The sequence below is a fragment of the Oncorhynchus keta genome, unplaced genomic scaffold (genome assembly GCF_023373465.1).
Source record: "Oncorhynchus keta strain PuntledgeMale-10-30-2019 unplaced genomic scaffold, Oket_V2 Un_contig_1511_pilon_pilon, whole genome shotgun sequence".
In the NCBI taxonomy this organism is placed as follows: Eukaryota; Metazoa; Chordata; class Actinopteri; order Salmoniformes; family Salmonidae; genus Oncorhynchus; species Oncorhynchus keta.
Window position 1 is genome coordinate 107,501 of NW_026279140.1, and position 20,130 is coordinate 127,630.

Genomic DNA, 20,130 nt, shown 5'->3' on the forward strand with positions numbered 1-20,130 from the left:
TGACAGACAGTACATTACCCCAGGCAGACCTAGTGGTCTATGACAGACAGTACATTACCCCAGACAGACAGCACATTACTCCAAACAGACCTAGTGGTCTATGACAGACAGTACATTACTCCAGACAGACCTAGTGGTCTATGACAGACAGTACATTACCCCAGACAGACCTAGTGGTCTATGACAGACAGTACATTACCCCAGACAGACCTAGTGGTCTATGACAGACAGTACATGACTCCAGACAGACAGCAAATGACTCCAGACAGACCTAGTGGTCTATGACAGACAGTACATTACCCCAGACAGACCTAGTGGTCTATGACAGACAGCACATTACCCCAGGCAGACAGTACATGACTCCAGACAGACAGACAGTACATGACTCCAGACAGACAGACAGTACATGACTCCAGACAGACAGTACATGGCTGCAGGCAGACCTAGTGGTCTATGACAGACAGTACATGACTCCAGGCAGACCTAGTGGTCTATGACAGACAGTACATTACTCCAGACAGACAGCATATTACTCCAGACAGACAGTACATTACTCCAGACAGACAGACAGACAGTACATGACTCCAGACAGACAGTACATTGCTACAGACAGACCTAGTGGTCTATGACAGACAGTACATGACTCCAGACAGACCTAGTGGTCTATGACAGACAGTACATTACCCCAGACAGACCTAGTGGTCTATGACAGACAGTACATTACACCAGACAGACCTAGTGGTCTATGACAGACAGTACATGACTCCAGACAGACCTAGTGGTCTATGACAGACAGTACATTACTCCAGACAGACCTAGTGGTCTATGACAGACAGTACATTACTCCAGGCAGACCTAGTAGTCTATGACAGACAGTACATGACTCCAGACAGACAGTACATGACTCCAGACAGACCTAGTGGTCTATGACAGACAGTACATTACCCCAGACAGACAGTACATGACTCCAGACAGACAGTACATGACTCCAGACAGACAGTACATGACTCCAGACAGACAGTACATGACTCCAGACAGCCCTAGAGCCAGACAGGACCACCACTTCCCTCTTCCTCCTCCTCACCTTTCAGTCTCTCCTCATCTTTCAGCAGGACCACCACCTCCCTCCTCCTCCTCACCTTTCAGTCTCTCCTCATCTTTCAACAGGACCACCACCTCCCTCCTCCTCCTCACCTTTCAGTCTCTCCTCATCTTTCAGCAGGACCACCACCTCCCTCCTCCTCCTCACCTTTCAGTCTCTCCTCATCTTTCAGCAGGACCACCACCACCACCTTCCTCCTCCTCACCTTTAGTCTCTCCTCATCTTTCAGCAGGACCACCACCTCCCTCCTCCTCACCTTTAGTCTCTCCTCATCTTTCAACAGGACCACCACCTCCCTCCTCCTCACCTTTCAGTCTCTCCTCATCTTTCAGCAGGACCACCACCTCCCTCCTCCTCACCTTTCAGTCTCTCCTCATCTTTCAGCAGGACCACCACCTCCCTCCTCCTCACCTTTAGTCTCTCCTCATCTTTCAGCAGGACCACCACCTCCCTCCTCCTCACCTTTCAGTCTCTCCTCATCTTTCAGCAGGACCACCACCTCCCTCCTCCTCACCTTTCAGTCTCTCCTCATCTTTCAGCAGGACCACCACCTCCCTCCTCCTCCTCACCTTTAGTCTCTCCTCATCTTTCAACAGGACCACCACCTCCCTCCTCCTCCTCCTCACCTTTCAGTCTCTCCTCATCTTTCAGCAGGACCACCACCTCCCTCCTCCTCCTCACCTTTCAGTCTCTCCTCATCTTTCAGCAGGACCACCACCTCCCTCCTCCTCCTCACCTTTAGTCTCTCATCTTTCAACAGGACCACCACCACCACCTTCCCCCTCCTCACCTTTAGTCTCTCCTCATCTTTCAGCAGGACCACCACCTCCCTCCTCCTCCTCACCTTTAGTCTCTCATCTTTCAACAGGACCACCACCACCACCTCCCTCCTCCTCACCTTTAGTCTCTCCTCATCTTTCAGCAGGACCACCACCTCCCTCCTCCTCACCTTTAGTCTCTCCTCATCTTTCAGCAGGACCACCACCTCCCTCCTCCTCACCTTTCAGTCTCTCCTCATCTTTCAGCAGGACCACCACCTCCCTCCTCCTCACCTTTAGTCTCTCCTCATCTTTCAACAGGACCACCACCTCCCTCTTCCTCCTCCTCACCTTTCAGTCTCTCCTCATCTTTCAGCAGGACCACCTCCCTCCTCCTCACCTTTCAGTCTCTCCTCATCTTTCAGCAGGACCACCACCTCCCTCCTCCTCACCTTTCAGTCTCTCCTCATCTTTCAACAGGACCACCACCTCCCTCTTCCTCCTCCTCACCTTTCAGTCTCTCCTCATCTTTCAGCAGGACCACCACCTCCCTCCTCCTCCTCCTCACCTTTCAGTCTCTCCTCATCTTTCAACAGGACCACCACCTCCCTCTTCCTCCTCCTCACCTTTCAGTCTCTCCTCATCTTTCAACAGGACCACCACCTCCCTCTTCCTCCTCCTCACCTTTCAGTCTCTCCTCATCTTTCAGCAGGACCACCACCTCCCTCTTCCTCACCTTTCAGTCTCTCCTCATCTTTCAACAGGACCACCACCTCCCTCCTCCTCACCTTTCAGTCTCTCCTCATCTTTCAGCAGGACCACCACCTCCCTCCTCCTCCTCCTCCTCACCTTTCAGTCTCTCCTCATCTTTCAACAGGACCACCACCTCCCTCCTCCTCCTCACCTTTCAGTCTCTCCTCATCTTTCAGCAGGACCACCACCTCCCTCTTCCTCCTCCTCACCTTTCAGTCTCTCCTCATCTTTCAACAGGACCACCACCTCTCCTCCTCCTCCTCCTCACCTTTCAGTCTCTCCTCATCTTTCAGCAGGACCACCACCTCCCTCTTCCTCACCTTTCAGTCTCTCCTCATCTTTCAGCAGGACCACCAGCTGTTTGCTCTTCTCTCTGACGTTGATTCCCTGGTCTTTTCCGTCTCTGTCTATGTACTGAAAGTCCTTCAGAGTCTGGATGGCGAAGATGTTCTCTTTACACTGCAGAGCCACACGCTCTGAGCCCGTCTGGAAAACACACACAACATATTAACACATTAACACTGCAGGAGCCTCCCGGGTGGCGCAGTGGTCTATGCCATCTGTGCCACCAGACTCTGGGTTCGCAGCGGGCCACGATCGGGAGGCCAGAAGCCAGCGTCGTCCGGGTTACGGGAAGGCTTGGCCCGGCAGGGATATCCTTGTCTCATAGCGACTCCTGGTGCAGTGCACGCTAACCAGGTCGCCAGGTGCACGGTGTTTCCTCCGACACATTGGTGCGGCTTGGCTTCCGGGTTGGATGGGCGCTGTGTTAAGAAGCAGTGCGGCTTGGTTGGGTTTCCGGAGGACGCGCGCTCTCGACCTTCGCCTCTCCCCGAGTCCGTATGGAAGTTGCAGCGATGAGACAAGACTTTAACTACCAATTGGATAAAATAGGGGAGGGAAAAAAAGGGCACAAAAACTTAAAAAAACACTGCAAAAAAATCTCAAAAGGGGTCGAATCCAAGGAGATCTACATGTTCAGCTCAGACGTCACCGATACCAGTTAGGATTCTGACTAAAGAGTTTAAAGACAACGAAGCCAAAAAACGCTGGGAGGAGTTCCGTTGTTTGGGTTAGGATGCGTATCCCCTCGTCGGGAGACTAATTTTGTCACGGGTTCCTCATGTTCTACAGCTGCACCATCGAGAGCATCATGACCGGTTGATTCACCGCCTGGTATGGCAACTGCTCGGCATCTGACCGTAAGGCGCTACAGAGGCGAACGGCCCATCCAGTCAGCGTTTCACAGTTCAAGTCTACACCTGTTTTATTATCATTAGCTATTATTATTTTATTCATATTATGTATTATTGTTGTATTATTATTAACTATTATTATTTTATTAATATTATGTATTATTGTTGTATTATTATTAACTATTATTATTTTATTCATATTATGTATTATTGTTGTATTATTATTAGCTATTATTATTTTATTCATATTATGTATTATTGTTGTATTATCATTAGCTATTATTATTTTATTCATATTATGTATTATTGTTGTATTATTATTAGCTATTATTATTTTATTCATATTATGTATTATTGTTGTATTATTATTAACTATTATTATTATTTTATTAATATTATGTATTATTTATTGTTTTATTATTATTAATATTATTATTTTATTATTATTATTATTGTTGTATTATCATTAGCTATTATTATTTTATTCATATTATGTATTATTGTTTATTATTATTATTAACTATTATTATTTTATTCATATTATGTATTATTGCTTATTATTATTAACTATTATTATTTTATTTATTATGTATTATTGTTTTATTATCATTAGCTATTATTATTTTATTTATTATGTATTATTGTTGTATTATTATTAACTATTATTATTTTATTAATATTATTATTATTGTTTATTATTATTAACTATTATTATTTTATTAATATTATGTATTATTGTTGTATTATCATTAGCTATTATTATTTTATTCATATTATGTATTATTGTTGTATTATTATTAACTATTATTATTTTATTCATATTATTATTATTGTTGTATTATCATTAGCTATTATTATTTTATTCATATTATGTATTATTGTTGTATTATATTATTATTATTATTTTATTCATATTATGTATTATTGTTGTATTATTATTAACTATTATTATTTTATTCATATTATGTATTATTGTTGTATTATTATTAACTATTATTATTTTATTAATATTATTATTGTTTTATTATTATTAATATTATTATTGTATTATTATTATTATTGTTATTATTATTACTATTAATATTATTACTATTATAATATTTATTTATTTTTATTATTATTTATTGATTTATTATAATTATTATTATTATTATTATTATTATTATTATTATTATTATTAATTCGTTATTTATAGTTAATATTATTAATTACTGTTTTTTATTATTATTGTTACTATTACTGTTTTTATTATTATTGTTAATATTATTAATTACTGTTTTTATTAATAATATAATAATAATAATATATGCCATTTGCAGACGCTTTTATCCAAAGCGACTTACAGTCATGTGTGCATACATTCTACGTATGGGTGGTCCCAGGGGATCGAACCCACTACCCTGGCGTTACAAGCGCCATTAACCAACTTACAGAAGGACCACTATTACTGTTTTTATTACTACTGTTAATATTATTAATTAATGTTTTTATTATTATTGTTAATTACCTATTTTATTATTATTGTTAATATTACTGTTTTTATTATTATTGTTAATATTACTGCTTTTATTATTATTATTAATTACTGTTTTTATTACTACTGTTAATATTATTAATTAATGTTTTTATTATTATTGTTATTATTATTAATTACTGCTTTTATTATTATAAGCGTCAGAGCCTTGTCAACGTGTCTAATGTTGTTATTTATTATTATATTGGTATCAGGGGCGTTACCTTAATCAGGTAGTCGAGCAGCGTCAGAGCCTTGTAAACGTGTCTAATGTTGTTATTTATTATTATATTGGTATCAGGGGCGTTACCTTAATCAGGTAGTCGAGCAGCGTCAGAGCCTTGTCAACGTGTCTAATGTTGTTATTTATTATTATATTGGTATCAGGGGCGCTACCTTAATCAGGTAGTCGAGCAGCGTCAGAGCCTTGTCAACGTGTCTAATGTTGTTATTTATTATTATATTGGTATCAGGGGCGCTACCTTAATCAGGTAGTCGAGCAGCGTCAGCGCCTTGTCAACGTGTCTAATGTTGTTATTTATTATTATATTGGTATCAGGGGCGCTACCTTAATCAGGTAGTCGAGCAGCGTCAGAGCCTTGTACACGTGTCTAATGTTGTTATTTATTATTATATTGGTATCAGGGGCGTTACCTTAATCAGGTAGTCGAGCAGCGTCAGAGCCTTGTACACGTGTCTCCAGTTCTTCCCGTGGTCGTTGAGGCGTCTCCAGATCATACTCATGATCTCACTGAACGCCACGACGTTGTAGGTCAGGTCGGCCACCTCTGACATCAGAGAGGACGAGGGGCCCCAGGGGTCGTTGGAGGTGGACTCTCGGACCTTCTTCTCCGCGTCGGAGTAGTTGTTCACCATGTTCTTCACAGAACGTCTGATAGTGGAGCTCGGCATGGTGGTGGTGGTGGTCACACACACACACACACACACACACACACACGCTACCACGACTGGGACACACAGTCAACAGTTTGTGTGTCCGAATCCGTTCTCGCTGCACCGGCAGCGCTGTGTGTGTCACCGTGTCACTGGGTGTGTGTATGCGTTGTCACCGTGTCACTGAGTGTGTGTGTGTGTGTGGCCACCGTGTCACGGAGTGTGTGTGTGTTCAGGGTGCCTCCGCGGGCCAGCAGTGTGTTCCACAGTCCTCACAGACCACAGCCTGTTAGAACCATCTCCACAAACACAGAGCTGGACACACACACAGCCACGCCATCACCTGAGGAGAGAGAGAGAGAGAGAGAGAGAGAGAGAGGGGTTAGTATTGTGAGAGAAGGGGTACAGACAGAGAGAGAGAAACAAGAGAGAGACAGAAGGGGCCTCATATCAATTTAAGGGCCCAGAAATGTGACTCCTGTGGAGACCTCAAACCTCCCTCCTCACCCTGCCTCCCCCTCCTGCCAAACCTGCCTCCTCACCCTGCCTCCCCCCTCCTGCCAAACCTCCCTCCTCACCCTGCCTCCCCCCTCCTGCCAAACCTCCCTCCTCACCCTGCCAAACCTGCCTCCTCACCCTGCCTCCCCCTCCTGCCAAACCTGCCTCCTCACCCTGCCAACCCTGCCTCCCCCTCCTGCCAAACCTCCCTCCTCACCCTGCCTCCCCCCTCCTGCCAAACCTCCCTCCTCACCCTGCCAAACCTCCCTCCTCACCCAAACCTCCCCCTCCTGCCAACCCTGCCCCCGCCCTCCTGCCAACCCTGCCTCCCCCAACCCTCCCTCCTCACCCTGCCTCCCCCAACCCTCCCTCCTCACCCTGCCTCCCCAACCCTCCCTCCTCACCCTGCCTCCCCCAACCCTCCCTCCTCACCCTGCCTCCCCCTCCCCTCCCTCCTCACCCTGCCTCCCCCCTCCCTCCCTCCCACCCCCTGACACTATGAATACAGCACTGACCTAATGAATCACTTTAAAATCACTTATTCATACACACGACTAGAGGAAGAGCCCCCGTCTGTCTCCCCCGGAACAACCCCCCCCCACCCCTCCTCACCCCCCAGCCCAGGAGGACTGCACAGACAGGGTCTGTCAGAGCACAGGGACAGAGAGATGGTCTGGGCCTAAACCAACACTAGACACTATGGAACACAAGGCTTTTACTATCTCATCCTTGGAATATACAAGGTCAGAGGTCATCTGCCTTTGGCTTAAAGAGCAGGAACCCAGACATCGCCAAAGAAATCAGAAATACAGATATTGTCATCCTACAAGAAACCTGGTATAGAGGAGATGGACCCACTGGTTGTCCTCTAGGTTACAGAGAGCTGGTAGTCCCATCCACCACACTACCAGGTGGGTGGTATAGAGGAGATGGACCCACTGGTTGCCCTCTAGGTTACAGAGAGCTGGTAGTCCCATCCACCACACTACCAGGTGGGTGGTATAGAGGAGATGGACCCACTGGTTGTCCTCTAGGTCACAGAGAGCTGGTAGTCCCATCCACCAAACTACCAGGTGGGTGGTATAGAGGAGACGGACCCACTGGTTGTCCTCTAGGTTAAAGAGAGCTGGTAGTCCCATCTACCACACTACCAGGTGGGTGGTATAGAGGAGACAGACCCACTGGTTGTCCTCTAGGTTACAGAGAGCTGGTAGTCCCATCCACCACACTACCAGGTGGGTGGTACAGAGGAGATGGACCCACTGGTTGTCCTCTAGGTCACAGAGAGCTGGTAGTCCCATCCACCAAACTACCAGGTGGGTGGTATAGCGTGATGCTAACCACTCTGAGCTGTAAAACACTATGTAGCAGCTAGCCTGGCTAGCCTAGCGTGATGTGGCGGACTGCAATAGCATCGAATAGTCCCCACGATATGAAACTGTTCAGGGAAGTCAGGAACCAATACACGCAGTCAGTCAGGAAAGCTAAGGCCAGCTTCTTCAGGCAGAAGTTTGCATCCTGTAGCTCCAACTCCAAAAAGTTCTGGGACACTGTGAAGTCCATGGAGAACAAGAGCCCCCCCTCCCAGCTGCCCACTGCACTGAGGCTAGGAAACACGGTCTCCACCGATAAATCCATGATTATCGAAAACGTCAACAAGCATTTCTCAACGGCTGGCCATGCCCTCCGCCTGGCTACTCCTACCTCGGCCAACAGCTCCGGCCCCCCCGCAGCTCCTCGCCCAAGCCTCTCCAGGTTCTCCTTCACCCAAATACAGATAGCAGATGTTCTGAAAGAGCTGCAAAACCTGGACCCGTATAAATCAGCTGGGCTTGACAATCTGGACCCTCTATTTCTGAAACTATCCGCCGCCATTGTCGCAACCCCTATTACCAACCTGTTCAACCTCTCTTTCATATCGTCTGAGATCCCAAAGGATTGGAAAGCTGCCGCAGTCATCCCCCTCTTCAAAAGGGGGAGACACCCTGGACCCAAACTGCTATAGACCTATATCCATCCTGCCCTGCCTATCTAAGGTCTTCGAAAGCCAAGTCAACAAACAGGTCACTGACCATCTCGAATCCCACCGTACCTTCTCCGCTTTGCAATCTGGTTTCCGAGCCGGTCACGGGTGCACCTCAGCCACGCTCAAGGTACTAAACGACATAACCGCCATCGATAAAAGACAGTACTGTGCAGCTGTCTTCATCGACCTTGCCAAGGCTTTCGACTCTGTCAATCACCATATTCTTATCGGCAGACTCAGTAGCCTCGGTTTTTCGGATGACTGCCTTGCCTGGTTCACCAACTACTTTGCAGACAGAGTTCAGTGTGTCAAATCGGAGGGCATGTTGTCCGGTCCTCTGGCAGTCTCTATGGGGGTGCCACAGGGTTCAATTCTCGGGCCGACTCTTTTCTCTGTATATATCAATGATGTTGCTCTTGCTGCGGGCGATTCCCTGATCCACCTCTACGCAGACGACACCATTCTATATACTTTCGGCCCATCATTGGACACTGTGCTATCTAACCTCCAATCGAGCTTCAATGCCATACAACACTCCTTCCCTGGCCTCCAACTACTCTAAAACGCTAGTAAAACCAAATGCATGCTTTTCAACCGATCGCTGCCTGCACCCGCATGCCCGACTAGCATCACCACACTGGATGGTTCCGACCTTGAATATGTGGACACCTATAAGTACCTAGGTGTCTGGCTAGACTGCAAACTCTCCTTCCAGACCCATATCAAACATCTCCAATCGAAAATCAAATCAAGAGTCGGCTTTCTATTCCGCAACAAAGCCTCCTTCACCCACACTGCCAAGCTTACCCTAGTAAAACTGACTATCCTACCGATCCTCGACTTCGGCGATGTCATCTACAAAATTGCTTCCAACACTCTTCTCAGCAAACTGGATGCAGTTTATCACAGTGCCATCCATTTTGTCACTAAAGCACCTTATACTACCCACCACTGTGACTTGTATGCTCTAGTCGGCTGGCCCTCGCTACATATTCGTCGCCAGACCCACTGGCTCCAGGTCATCTACAAGTCCATGCTAGGTAAAGCTCCGCCTTATCTCAGTTCACTGGTCACGATGGCAACACCCATCCGTAGCACGCGCTTCAGCAGGTGTATCTCACTGATCATCGCTAAAGCCAACACCTCATTTGGCCGCCTTTCGTTCCAGTACTCTGCTGCCTGTGACTGGAACGAATTGCAAAAATCGCTGAAGTTGGAGACTTTTATCTCCCTCACCAACTTCAAACATCAGCTATCTGAGCAGCTAACCGATCGCTGTAGCTGTACATAATCTATTGGTAAATAGCCCACCCATCTTCACCTACCTCATCCCCATACCGTTTTTATTTATTTACTTTTCTGCTCTTTTGCACACCAATATCTCCACCTGTACATGACCATCTGATCATTTATCACTCCAGTGTTAATCTGCAATATTGTAATTATTCGCCTACCTCCTCATGCCTTTTGCACACATTGTATATAGACTCCCCTTTTTTCTCTACTGTGTTATTGACTTGTTAATTGTTTACTCCATGTGTAACTCTGTGTTGTCTGTTCACACTGCTATGCTTTATCTTGGCCAGATCGCAGTTGCAAATGAGAACCTGTTCTCAACTAGCCTACCTGGTTAAATAAAGGTAAATAAAATAAAATGCTAACCACTCTGAGCTGTAAAACACCATGTAGCAGCTAGCCTAGCATGATGCTAACCACTCTGGGCTGTAAAACACTATGTAGCAGCTAGCATAGCGTGATGCTAACCACTCTGGGCTGTAAAACACACTATAAAAAAATGGTATCCTCGAGTTCATCTGACTGGGGAAGTAGACAACGGGCCTCATTGCCAAAACACCCCGGAATATCCCTTTATTGATACACCGGGCTGACAACACAATAGGTATTTCTCTCTCTGTGTGTCTGTGTGTGTGTGTGTGTGTGTGTGTGTGTGTGTGTGTGTGTGTGTGTGTGTGTGTGTGTGTGTGTGTGTGTGTGTGTGTGTGTGTGTGTGTGTGTGTGTGTAATGTGTAGACAAGCAAATCCAACCGGTTCTTTCACCCTTCTGAAGAACCGGACTGTTGGAATCTAGAATGTTTTCAGAAGCAGTAAACTGGGACATGTTCACAGACAGAAGAGTTCCTCATCACTCATCTACCATTCACATAAAGCACGCAAGAAATCTTCAATCGCTGATTTATCAACTGTGCTCAGTGAGCTCCTGCCCAAGTCAAGAACTGCTTATCAATTCAATTCAGAGATCAATCCATACTAACATAATGTAATGTCCAAGCACCCTTCTCTCTCTCTCACACTCACCCCTCCCATGCCCCGAGACGTCGCCCTTTTGTCCTCCCCAGCACAAGACAAAGCCGGAGATACCGCCCCGAGAGTCGGCTACAGGTGCATCGGTCACCCCCTCCCTCCCCAACCTGCCTTTACTCAAACTGACCACACAGACACAGAGAAAGCCTGCCTGCTAACCCCACCATGGGTCTAGCGGCTCCCCCAAGCCTGGGCAGAGGGGGCGGCTCCCCCAAGCCTGGGCAGAGGGGCTGCATCCCGGCTACACCCAGGGGGCAGCATCTCAAGCCTGGGAAGAGGGGCAGCATCCCGGCTACACCCAGGGGGCAGCATCCCAAGCCTGGGCAGAGGGGCAGCATCCCGGCTACGCCCAGGGGGCATTACTACAGCTCAGTGTCCTGCACCATGTTTCCGTGCTGAGAGATAAATGTTACAGCGATTGATACATGGTGACAGAGGTAAAACAGCGCCCCCACCTGGACAAACATTATGGCCACTACAATAAAGTGAACATACACCAACCGCTCTTATAGTGAATTATGTTCCGCTTCACTGTTAGCTAGTTACCAAAACTGTACAGCTAGTTTACTGGACATGTCAATGGTATTTCTTGCTACAGTGATTCATCAACCACATCAATTCAGCTGATATTATAAGCTAGTTATGAGAAACAACGATTCCCCAGGTTGTCTAGTTAGCATCGTTTTGCCATGAAAACAAGAAGAGCCGGTAGCTAACAAGTTACAAGCTAACTAGCTAACAACCCAGCCCCCAAAAGGTTACCTAAAATGGTAAAGACAACTTTCTCTCACACACTTCATACTCCTTCGGTTTACAGTAAAAAAAATTCAAATAAAAAGTTCCAACAATTTTGTTGTTTGGTCATGTTTTAGGATTTAAATTGTTGCATTTTATCTGGGTTTATAATTAGGGAGTCACCCCAACACAGTAGCTAGGCCACTAGCTAACTACAACACCTTCTCGATACTGTTAGCTTAGCTACAACGATACTAAAAAAAAAAGATAGCTAACACGGTTTAGCATTTGCTAACTCACTGGCTAACCCTTGTTAGCTAACTCACTGGCTAACCCTTGTTAGCTAACTAACTGGCTAACCCTTGTTAGCTAACTAACTGGCTAACCCTTGTTAGCTAACTAACTGGCTAACCCTAACCCTTGTTAGCTAACTAACTGGCTAACCCTTGCTAACCCTTGTTAGCTAACTAACTGGCTAACCCTTGTTAGCTAACTAACTAACTGGCTAACCCTTGTTAGCTACCTAACTGGCTAACTAACTGGCTAACTCTTGTTAGCTAACTAACTGGCTAACTCTTGTTAAGCTAACTAACTGGCTAACTCTTGTTAGCTAACTAACTGGCTAACCCTTGTTAGCTAACTAACTGGCTAACTCTTGTTAGCTAACTCTTGTTAGCTAACTAACTGGCTAACCCTTGTTAGCTAACTAACTGGCTAGCTAACTAACTGGCTAACCCTTGTTAGCTAACTAACTGGCTACCTAACTGGCTAACCCTTGTTGTTAGCTAACTAACTGGCTAACCCTTGTTAGCTAACTAACTGGCTAACCCTAACTAACTAGCTAACCCTTGTTAGCTAACTAACCCTTGCTTAGCTAACTAACTGGCTAACCCTTGTTAGCTAACTAACTAACCCCTAACGTTAGCTAACTAACTGGCTACCTAACTGGCTAACCCTGTTAGCTAACTAACTGGCTAACCCTAACTGGTTAGCTAACTAACTAACCCTGTTAGCTACCTAGCTAACTAACTGGCTACCTAACTGGCTAACCCTTGTTAGCTAACTAACTAACTGGCTAACTAACCCTTGTTAGCTAACTAACTGGCTAACCCTTGTTAGCTAACTAACTGGCTAACTAACTGGCTAACCCTTACCTTAACCCTTGTTAGCTAACTAACTGGCTAACGTTAGCTAACTAACTGGCTACTTGTAACTGGCTAACCCTTGTTAGCTAACTAACTGGCTAACCCTTGTTAGCTAACTAACTGGCTAACCCTTGTTAGCTAACTAACTGGCTAACTAACTGGCTAACCCTTGTTAGCTAACTAACTGGCTAACCCTTGTTAGCTAACTAACTGGCTAACTAACTGGCTAACCCTTGTTAGCTAACTGGCTAACTAACTGGCTACCTAACTGGCTAACGTTAGCTAACTAACTGGCTACCTAACTGGCTAACCCCTGTTAGCTAACTAACTGGCTACCTAACTGGCTAACCCTTGTTAGCTAACTAACTGGCTAACGTTAGCTAACTAACTGGCTACCTAACTGGCTAACCCTTGTTAGCTAACTAACTGGCTAACGTTAGCTAACTAACTGGCTACCTAACTGGCTAACCCTTGTTAGCTAACTAACTGGCTAACGTTAGCTAACTAACTGGCTACCTAACTGGCTAACCCCTGTTAGCTAACTAACTGGCTACCTAACTGGCTAACCCTTGTTAGCTAACTGGCTAACGTTAGCTAACTAACTGGCTACCTAACTGGCTAACCCTTGTTAGCTAACTAACTGGCTAACGTTAGCTAACTAACTGGCTACCTAACTGGCTAACCCTTGTTAGCTAACTAACTGGCTAACGTTAGCTAACTAACTGGCTACCTAACTGGCTAACCCTTGTTAGCTAACTAACTGGCTAACGTTAGCTAACTAACTGGCTACCTAACTGGCTAACCCTTGTTAGCTAACTAACTGGCTAACCCTTGTTAGCTAACTAACTGGCTAACCCTTGTTACCTACCTAACTGGCTACCTAACAGGCTAACGTTAGCTAACTAACTGGCTACCTAACTGGCTAACCCTTGTTAGCTACCTAACTGGCTAACCCTTGTTAGCTAACTAACTGGCTAACGTTAGCTAACTAACTGGCTACCTAACTGGCTAACCCTTGTTAGCTACCTAACGTTATCTAACTAACTGGCTACCTAACTGGCTAACCCTTGTTAGCTACCTAACTGGCTAACGTTAGCTAACTAACTGGCTACCTAACTGGCTAACCCTTGTTAGCTACCTAACTGGCTAACTAACTGGCTAACCCTTGTTAGCTACCTAACTGGCTAACCCTTGTTAGCTAACTAACTGGCTAACGTTAGCTAACTAACTGGCTACCTAACTGGCTAACCCTTGTTACCTACCTAACTGGCTAACGTTAGCTAACTAACTGGCTACCTAACTGGCTAACCCCTGTTAGCTAACTAACTGGCTACCTAACTGGCTAACCCTTGTTAGCTACCTAACGTTATCTAACTAACTGGCTACCTAACTGGCTAACCCTTGTTAGCTACCTAACTGGCTACCTAACTGGCTAACTAACTGGCTAACCCTTGTTAGCTACCTAACTGGCTAACGTTAGCTAACTAACTGGCTACCTAACTGGCTAACCCTTGTTAGCTAACTAACTGGCTACCTAACTGGCTAACCCTTGTTACCTAACTGGCTAACTAACTGGCTAACCCTTGTTTACCTAACCTAACTGGCTGGCTACGTTAGCTAACTAACTGGCTACCTAACTGGCTAACCCTTGTTAACCCTTGTTACCTACCTAACTGGCTAACCCTGGCTAACTTAGCTACCTAACTAACTAACTGGCTAACTAACTGGCTAACCCTTGTTAGCTAACTAACTGGCTAACTAACTGGCTAACCCTTGTTAGCTACCTAACTGGCTAACTAACTGGCTAACCCTTGTTAGCTAACTAACTGGCTAACTAACTGGCTAACCCTTGTTAGCTATCTAACTGGCTAACCCTTGTTAGCTACCTAACTGGCTAACCTAACCCCAACTAACTAACTGGCTAACTAACTGGCTAACCCCTGTTAGCTAACTAAACTAACTGGCTAACCCTTGTTAGCTAACTAACTAACTGGCTACCTAACTGGCTAACCCTTGTTAGCTAACTAACTGGCTAACTAACTAACCTTGTTAGCTAACTAACTGGCTAACCCTTGTTAGCTAACTAACTGGCTAACTAACTGGCTAACCCTTGTTAGCTAACTAACTGGCTAACCCTTGTTAGTTAACTGGCTAACTAACTGGCTAACCCTTGTTAGCTAACTAACTGGCTAAACCCTTGTTAGCTAACTAACTGGCTAACCCTTGTTAGCTAACTAACTGGCTAACCCTTGTTAGCTAACTGGCTAACCTAACTGGCTAACCCTTGTTAGCTAACTAACTGGCTAACCCTTGTTAGCTAACTAACTAACTTGTTAGCTAACTAACTGGCTAACCCTTGTTAGCTAACTAACTGGCTAACCTAACTGGCTAACCCTTGTTAGCTAACTAACTGGCTACCTAACTGGCTAACCCTTGTTAGCTAACTGGCTAACTAACTGGCTACCTAACTGGCTAACCCTTGTTAGCTAACTAACTGGCTAACTAACTGGCTAACCCTTGTTAGCTAACTAACTGGCTAACCCTTGTTAACTAACTGGCTACCTGTTAGCTAAGCTAACTGGCTAACCCTTGTTAGCTAACTAACTGGCTAACCCTTGTTAGCTAACCTGGCTACCTTGTTACGTTAGCTAACTAACTGGCTACCTAACTGGCTAACCCTTGTTAGCTAACTAACTGGCTACCTAACTGGCTAACCCTTGTTAGCTAACTAACTGGCTAACGCTAGCTAACTAACCCTTGTTAGCTACCTAACTGGGCTACCTAACTGGCTAACCCTTGTTAGCTACCTAACTGGCTAACGTTAGCTAACTAACTGGCTACTAACTGGCTAACCCTTGTTAGCTACCTAACTGGCTAACCCTTGTTAGCTAACTGGCTAACTGGCTACCTAACTGGCTAACCCTTGTTAGCTACCTAACTGGCTAACCCTTGTTAGCTAACTAACTGGCTACCTAACTGGCTAACCCTTGTTAGCTAACTGGCTAACTGGCTACCTAACTGGCTAACTAACTGGCTAACCCTTGTTAGCTACCTAACTGGCTAACGTTAGCTAACTAACTGGCTACCTAACTGGCTAACCCTTGTTAGCTAAACTAACTGGCTACCTTGTTAGCTAACTGGCTAACCCCTAACTGGCTAACTAACTGGCTAACCCTTGTTAGCTAACTAACTGGCTACTAACTGGCTAACCCTTGTTAACTGGCTAACCCTTGTTACCTACCTAAACTAACTGGCTACCTAACTGGCTAACCCTTGTTACCTACCTAACTGGCTAACCCTTGTTAGCTAACTAACTGGCTAACTAACTGGCTAACCCTTGTTAGCTAACTAACTGGCTAACTAACTGGCTAACCCTTGTTAGCTACCTAACTGGCTAACTAACTGGCTAACCCTTGTTAGCTACCTAACTGGCTAACTAACTGGCTAACCCTTGTTAGCTACCTGTAACTAGCTAACTTGTTGGCTAACTGGCTAACTAACTGGCTAACCCTTGTTAGCTATCTAACTGGCTAACCCTTGTTAGCTACCTAACTGGCTAACTAACTGGCTAACCCTTGTTACTAAGCTAACTAACTAACTGGCTAACCCCTGTTAGCTAACTAACTGTTAGCTAACCTAACTGGCTAACCCTTGTTAGCTAACTAACTGGCTAACCCTTGTTAGCTAACTAACTGGCTAACCCTTGTTAGCTAACTAACTGGCTAACTAACTGGCTAACCCTTGTTAGCCTAACCTAAGCTAACTAACTGGCTAACCCTTGTTACCTACCTAACTGGCTAAGTTAACTAACTGGCTAACCCTTGTTAGCTAACTAACTGGCTAACCCTTGTTAGCTAACTAACTGGCTAACTAACTGGCTAACCCTTGTTAGCTAACCCTTGCTAACCCTTGTTAGCTAACTAACTGGCTAACTTGTTAGCTAACTAACTGGCTAACTAACTGGCTAACCCTTGTTAACTAACTAACTGGCTAACTAACTAACTAACCCTTGTTAGCTACCTAACTGGCTAACCCTTGTTAGCTAACTAACTGGCTACCTAACTGGCTAACTAAACCCTTGTTAGCTAACTAACTGGCTAACCCTTGTTAGCTAACTAACTGGCTAACCCTTGTTAGCTAACTAACTGGCTAACCCTAACTAACTGGCTAACCCTTGTTAGCTAACTAACTGGCTAACCCTTGTTAGCTAACTAACTAACTAACTGGCTACCTAACTGGCTAACCCTTGTTAGCTACTAACTGGCTAACTAACTGGCTAACCCTTGTTAGCTAACTAACTGGCTACCTAACCCTTGTTAGCTAACTAACTGGCTAACTAACTGGCTAACCCTTGTTAGCTAACTAACTGGCTACCTAACTGGCTAACCCTTGTTAGCTAACTGGCTAACCCTTGTTAGCTACCTAACTGGCTAACTAACTGGCTAACCCTTGTTAGCTAACTAACTGGCTAACCCTTGTTAGCTAACTAACTAACCAACTGTTAGCTACCTAACTGGCTAACCCTTGTTAGCTAACTAACTGGCTAACGTTAGCTAACTAACTGGCTACCTAACTGGCTAACCCTTGTTAGCTAACTAACTGGCTAACGTTAGCTAACTAACTGGCTACCTAACTGGCTAACCCTTGTTAGCTAACTAACTGGCTAACGTTAGCTAACTAACTGGCTACCTAACTGGCTAACCCTTGTTAGCTAACTAACTGGCTAACCCTTGTTAGCTAACTAACTGGCTAACCCTTGTTACCTACCTAACTGGCTACCTAACAGGCTAACGTTAGCTAACTAACTGGCTACCTAACTGGCTAACCCTTGTTAGCTACCTAACTGGCTAACCCTTGTTAGCTAACTAACTGGCTAACGTTAGCTAACTAACTGGCTACCTAACTGGCTAACCCTTGTTAGCTACCTAACGTTATCTAACTAACTGGCTACCTAACTGGCTAACCCTTGTTAGCTACCTAACTGGCTAACGTTAGCTAACTAACTGGCTACCTAACTGGCTAACCCTTGTTAGCTACCTAACTGGCTAACCCTTGTTAGCTACCTAACTGGCTACCTAACTGGCTAACTAACTGGCTAACCCTTGTTAGCTACCTAACTGGCTAACCCTTGTTAGCTAACTAACTGGCTAACGTTAGCTAACTAACTGGCTACCTAACTGGCTAACCCTTGTTACCTACCTAACTGGCTAACGTTAGCTAACCTAACTGGCTAACGTTAGCTAACTAACTGGCTACCTAACTGGCTAACCCCTGTTAGCTAACTAACTGGCTACCTAACTGGCTAACCCTTGTTAGCTACCTAACGTTATCTAACTAACTGGCTACCTAACTGGCTAACCCTTGTTAGCTACCTAACTGGCTACCTAACTGGCTAACTAACTGGCTAACCCTTGTTAGCTACCTAACTGGCTAACGTTAGCTAACTAACTGGCTACCTAACTGGCTAACCCTTGTTAGCTAACTAACTGGCTACCTAACTGGCTAACCCTTGTTACCTACCTAACTGGCTAACGTTAGCTAACTAACTGGCTACCTAACTGGCTAACCCTTGTTACCTACCTAACTGGCTAACCCTTGTTAGCTAACTAACTGGCTAACCCTTGTTAGCTAACTAACTGGCTAACTAACTGGCTAACCCTTGTTAGCTACCTAACTGGCTAACTAACTGGCTAACCCTTGTTAGCTAACTAACTGGCTAACTAACTGGCTAACCCTTGTTAGCTATCTAACTGGCTAACCCTTGTTAGCTACCTAACTGGCTAACTAACTGGCTAACCCTTGTTAGCTAACTAACTGGCTAACTAACTGGCTAACCCTTGTTAGCTAACTAACTGGCTATCCCTTGTTAGCTAACTAACTGGCTAACTAACTGGCTAACCCTTGTTAGCTAACTAACTGGCTACCTAACTGGCTAACCCTTGTTACCTACCTAACTGGCTAACGTTAACTAAGCTAACTAACTGGCTACCTAACTGGCTAACCCTTGTTACCTACCTAACTGGCTAACCCTTGTTAGCTAACTAACTGGCTAACTAACTGGCTAACCCTTGTTAGCTACCTAACTGGCTAACTAACTGGCTAACCCTTGTTAGCTAACTAACTGGCTAACTAACTGGCTAACCCTTGTTAGCTAACTAACTGGCTAACTAACTGGCTAACCCTTGTTAGCTAACTAACTGGCTATCCCTTGTAACTAACTAACTGGCTAACTAACTGGCTAACTAACTGGCTAACCCTTGTTAGCTATCTAACTGGCTAACCCTTGTTAGCTACCTAACTGGCTAACTAACTGGCTAACCCTTGTTAGCTAACTAACTGGCTAACCCTTGTTAGCTAACTAACTGGCTAACCCTTGTTAGCTACCTAACTGGCTAACCCTTGTTAGCTACCTAACTGGCTAACTAACTGGCTAACCCTTGTTAGCTAACTAACTGGCTAACTAACTGGCTAACCCTTGTTAGCTAACTAACTGGCTAACCCTTGTTAGCTACCTAACTGGCTAACTAACTGGCTAACCCTTGTTAGCTAACTAACTGGCTAACCCTTGTTAGCTAACTAACTGGCTAACCCTTGTTAGCTATCTAACTGGCTAACCCTTGTTAGCTACCTAACTGGCTAACTAACTGGCTAACCCTTGTTAGCTAACTAACTGGCTAACTAACTGGCTAACCCTTGTTAGCTAACTAACTGGCTAACTAACTGGCTAACTAACTGGCTAACCCTTGTTAGCTATCTAACTGGCTAACCCTTGTTAGCTACCTAACTGGCTAACTAACTGGCTAACCCTTGTTAGCTAACTAACTGGCTAACCCTTGTTAGCTATCTAACTGGCTAACCCTTGTTAGCTACCTAACTGGCTAACCCTTGTTAGCTAACTAACTGGCTAACTAACTGGCTAACCCTTGTTAGCTAACTAACTGGCTAACCCTTGTTAGCTACCTAACTGGCTAACTAACTGGCTAACCCTTGTTAGCTAACTAACTGGCTAACCCTTGTTAGCTAACTAACTGGCTAACCCTTGTTAGCTATCTAACTGGCTAACCCTTGTTAGCTACCTAACTGGCTAACTAACTGGCTAACCCTTGTTAGCTAACTAACTGGCTAACTAACTGGCTAACCCTTGTTAGCTAACTAACTGGCTAACCCTTGTTAGCTAACTAACTGGCT

The 20,130-nt window shown here is 45.0% G+C and overlaps 1 protein-coding gene and 1 long non-coding RNA gene across 4 annotated transcripts in view; both read right to left on the reverse strand.

Annotated features, from left to right (window-relative positions):
* Positions 1-20,130, reverse strand: part of LOC127918860 (epsin-2-like) — a 44,212-nt gene that overhangs the window by 22,008 nt on the left and 2,074 nt on the right. For all 3 annotated transcript variants that reach the window (XM_052502136.1, XM_052502135.1, XM_052502134.1), the window contains exons 2-3: positions 5,977-6,559; positions 2,934-3,099 (exon numbers count right to left, since the gene is read on the reverse strand). In XM_052502136.1, coding sequence (XP_052358096.1) covers positions 2,934-3,099; positions 5,977-6,234 — 424 coding nt within the window. In that variant the 5' untranslated portion in view covers positions 6,235-6,559. The remainder of the gene's footprint in view (positions 1-2,933; positions 3,100-5,976; positions 6,560-20,130) is intronic.
* LOC127918861 (uncharacterized) lies at positions 241-1,062 on the reverse strand. The gene is made up of 3 exons (XR_008101149.1): positions 957-1,062; positions 656-916; positions 241-615 (listed from the first exon to the last, which is right to left on the reverse strand). It is a non-coding gene; the product is annotated as an uncharacterized LOC127918861 (long non-coding RNA).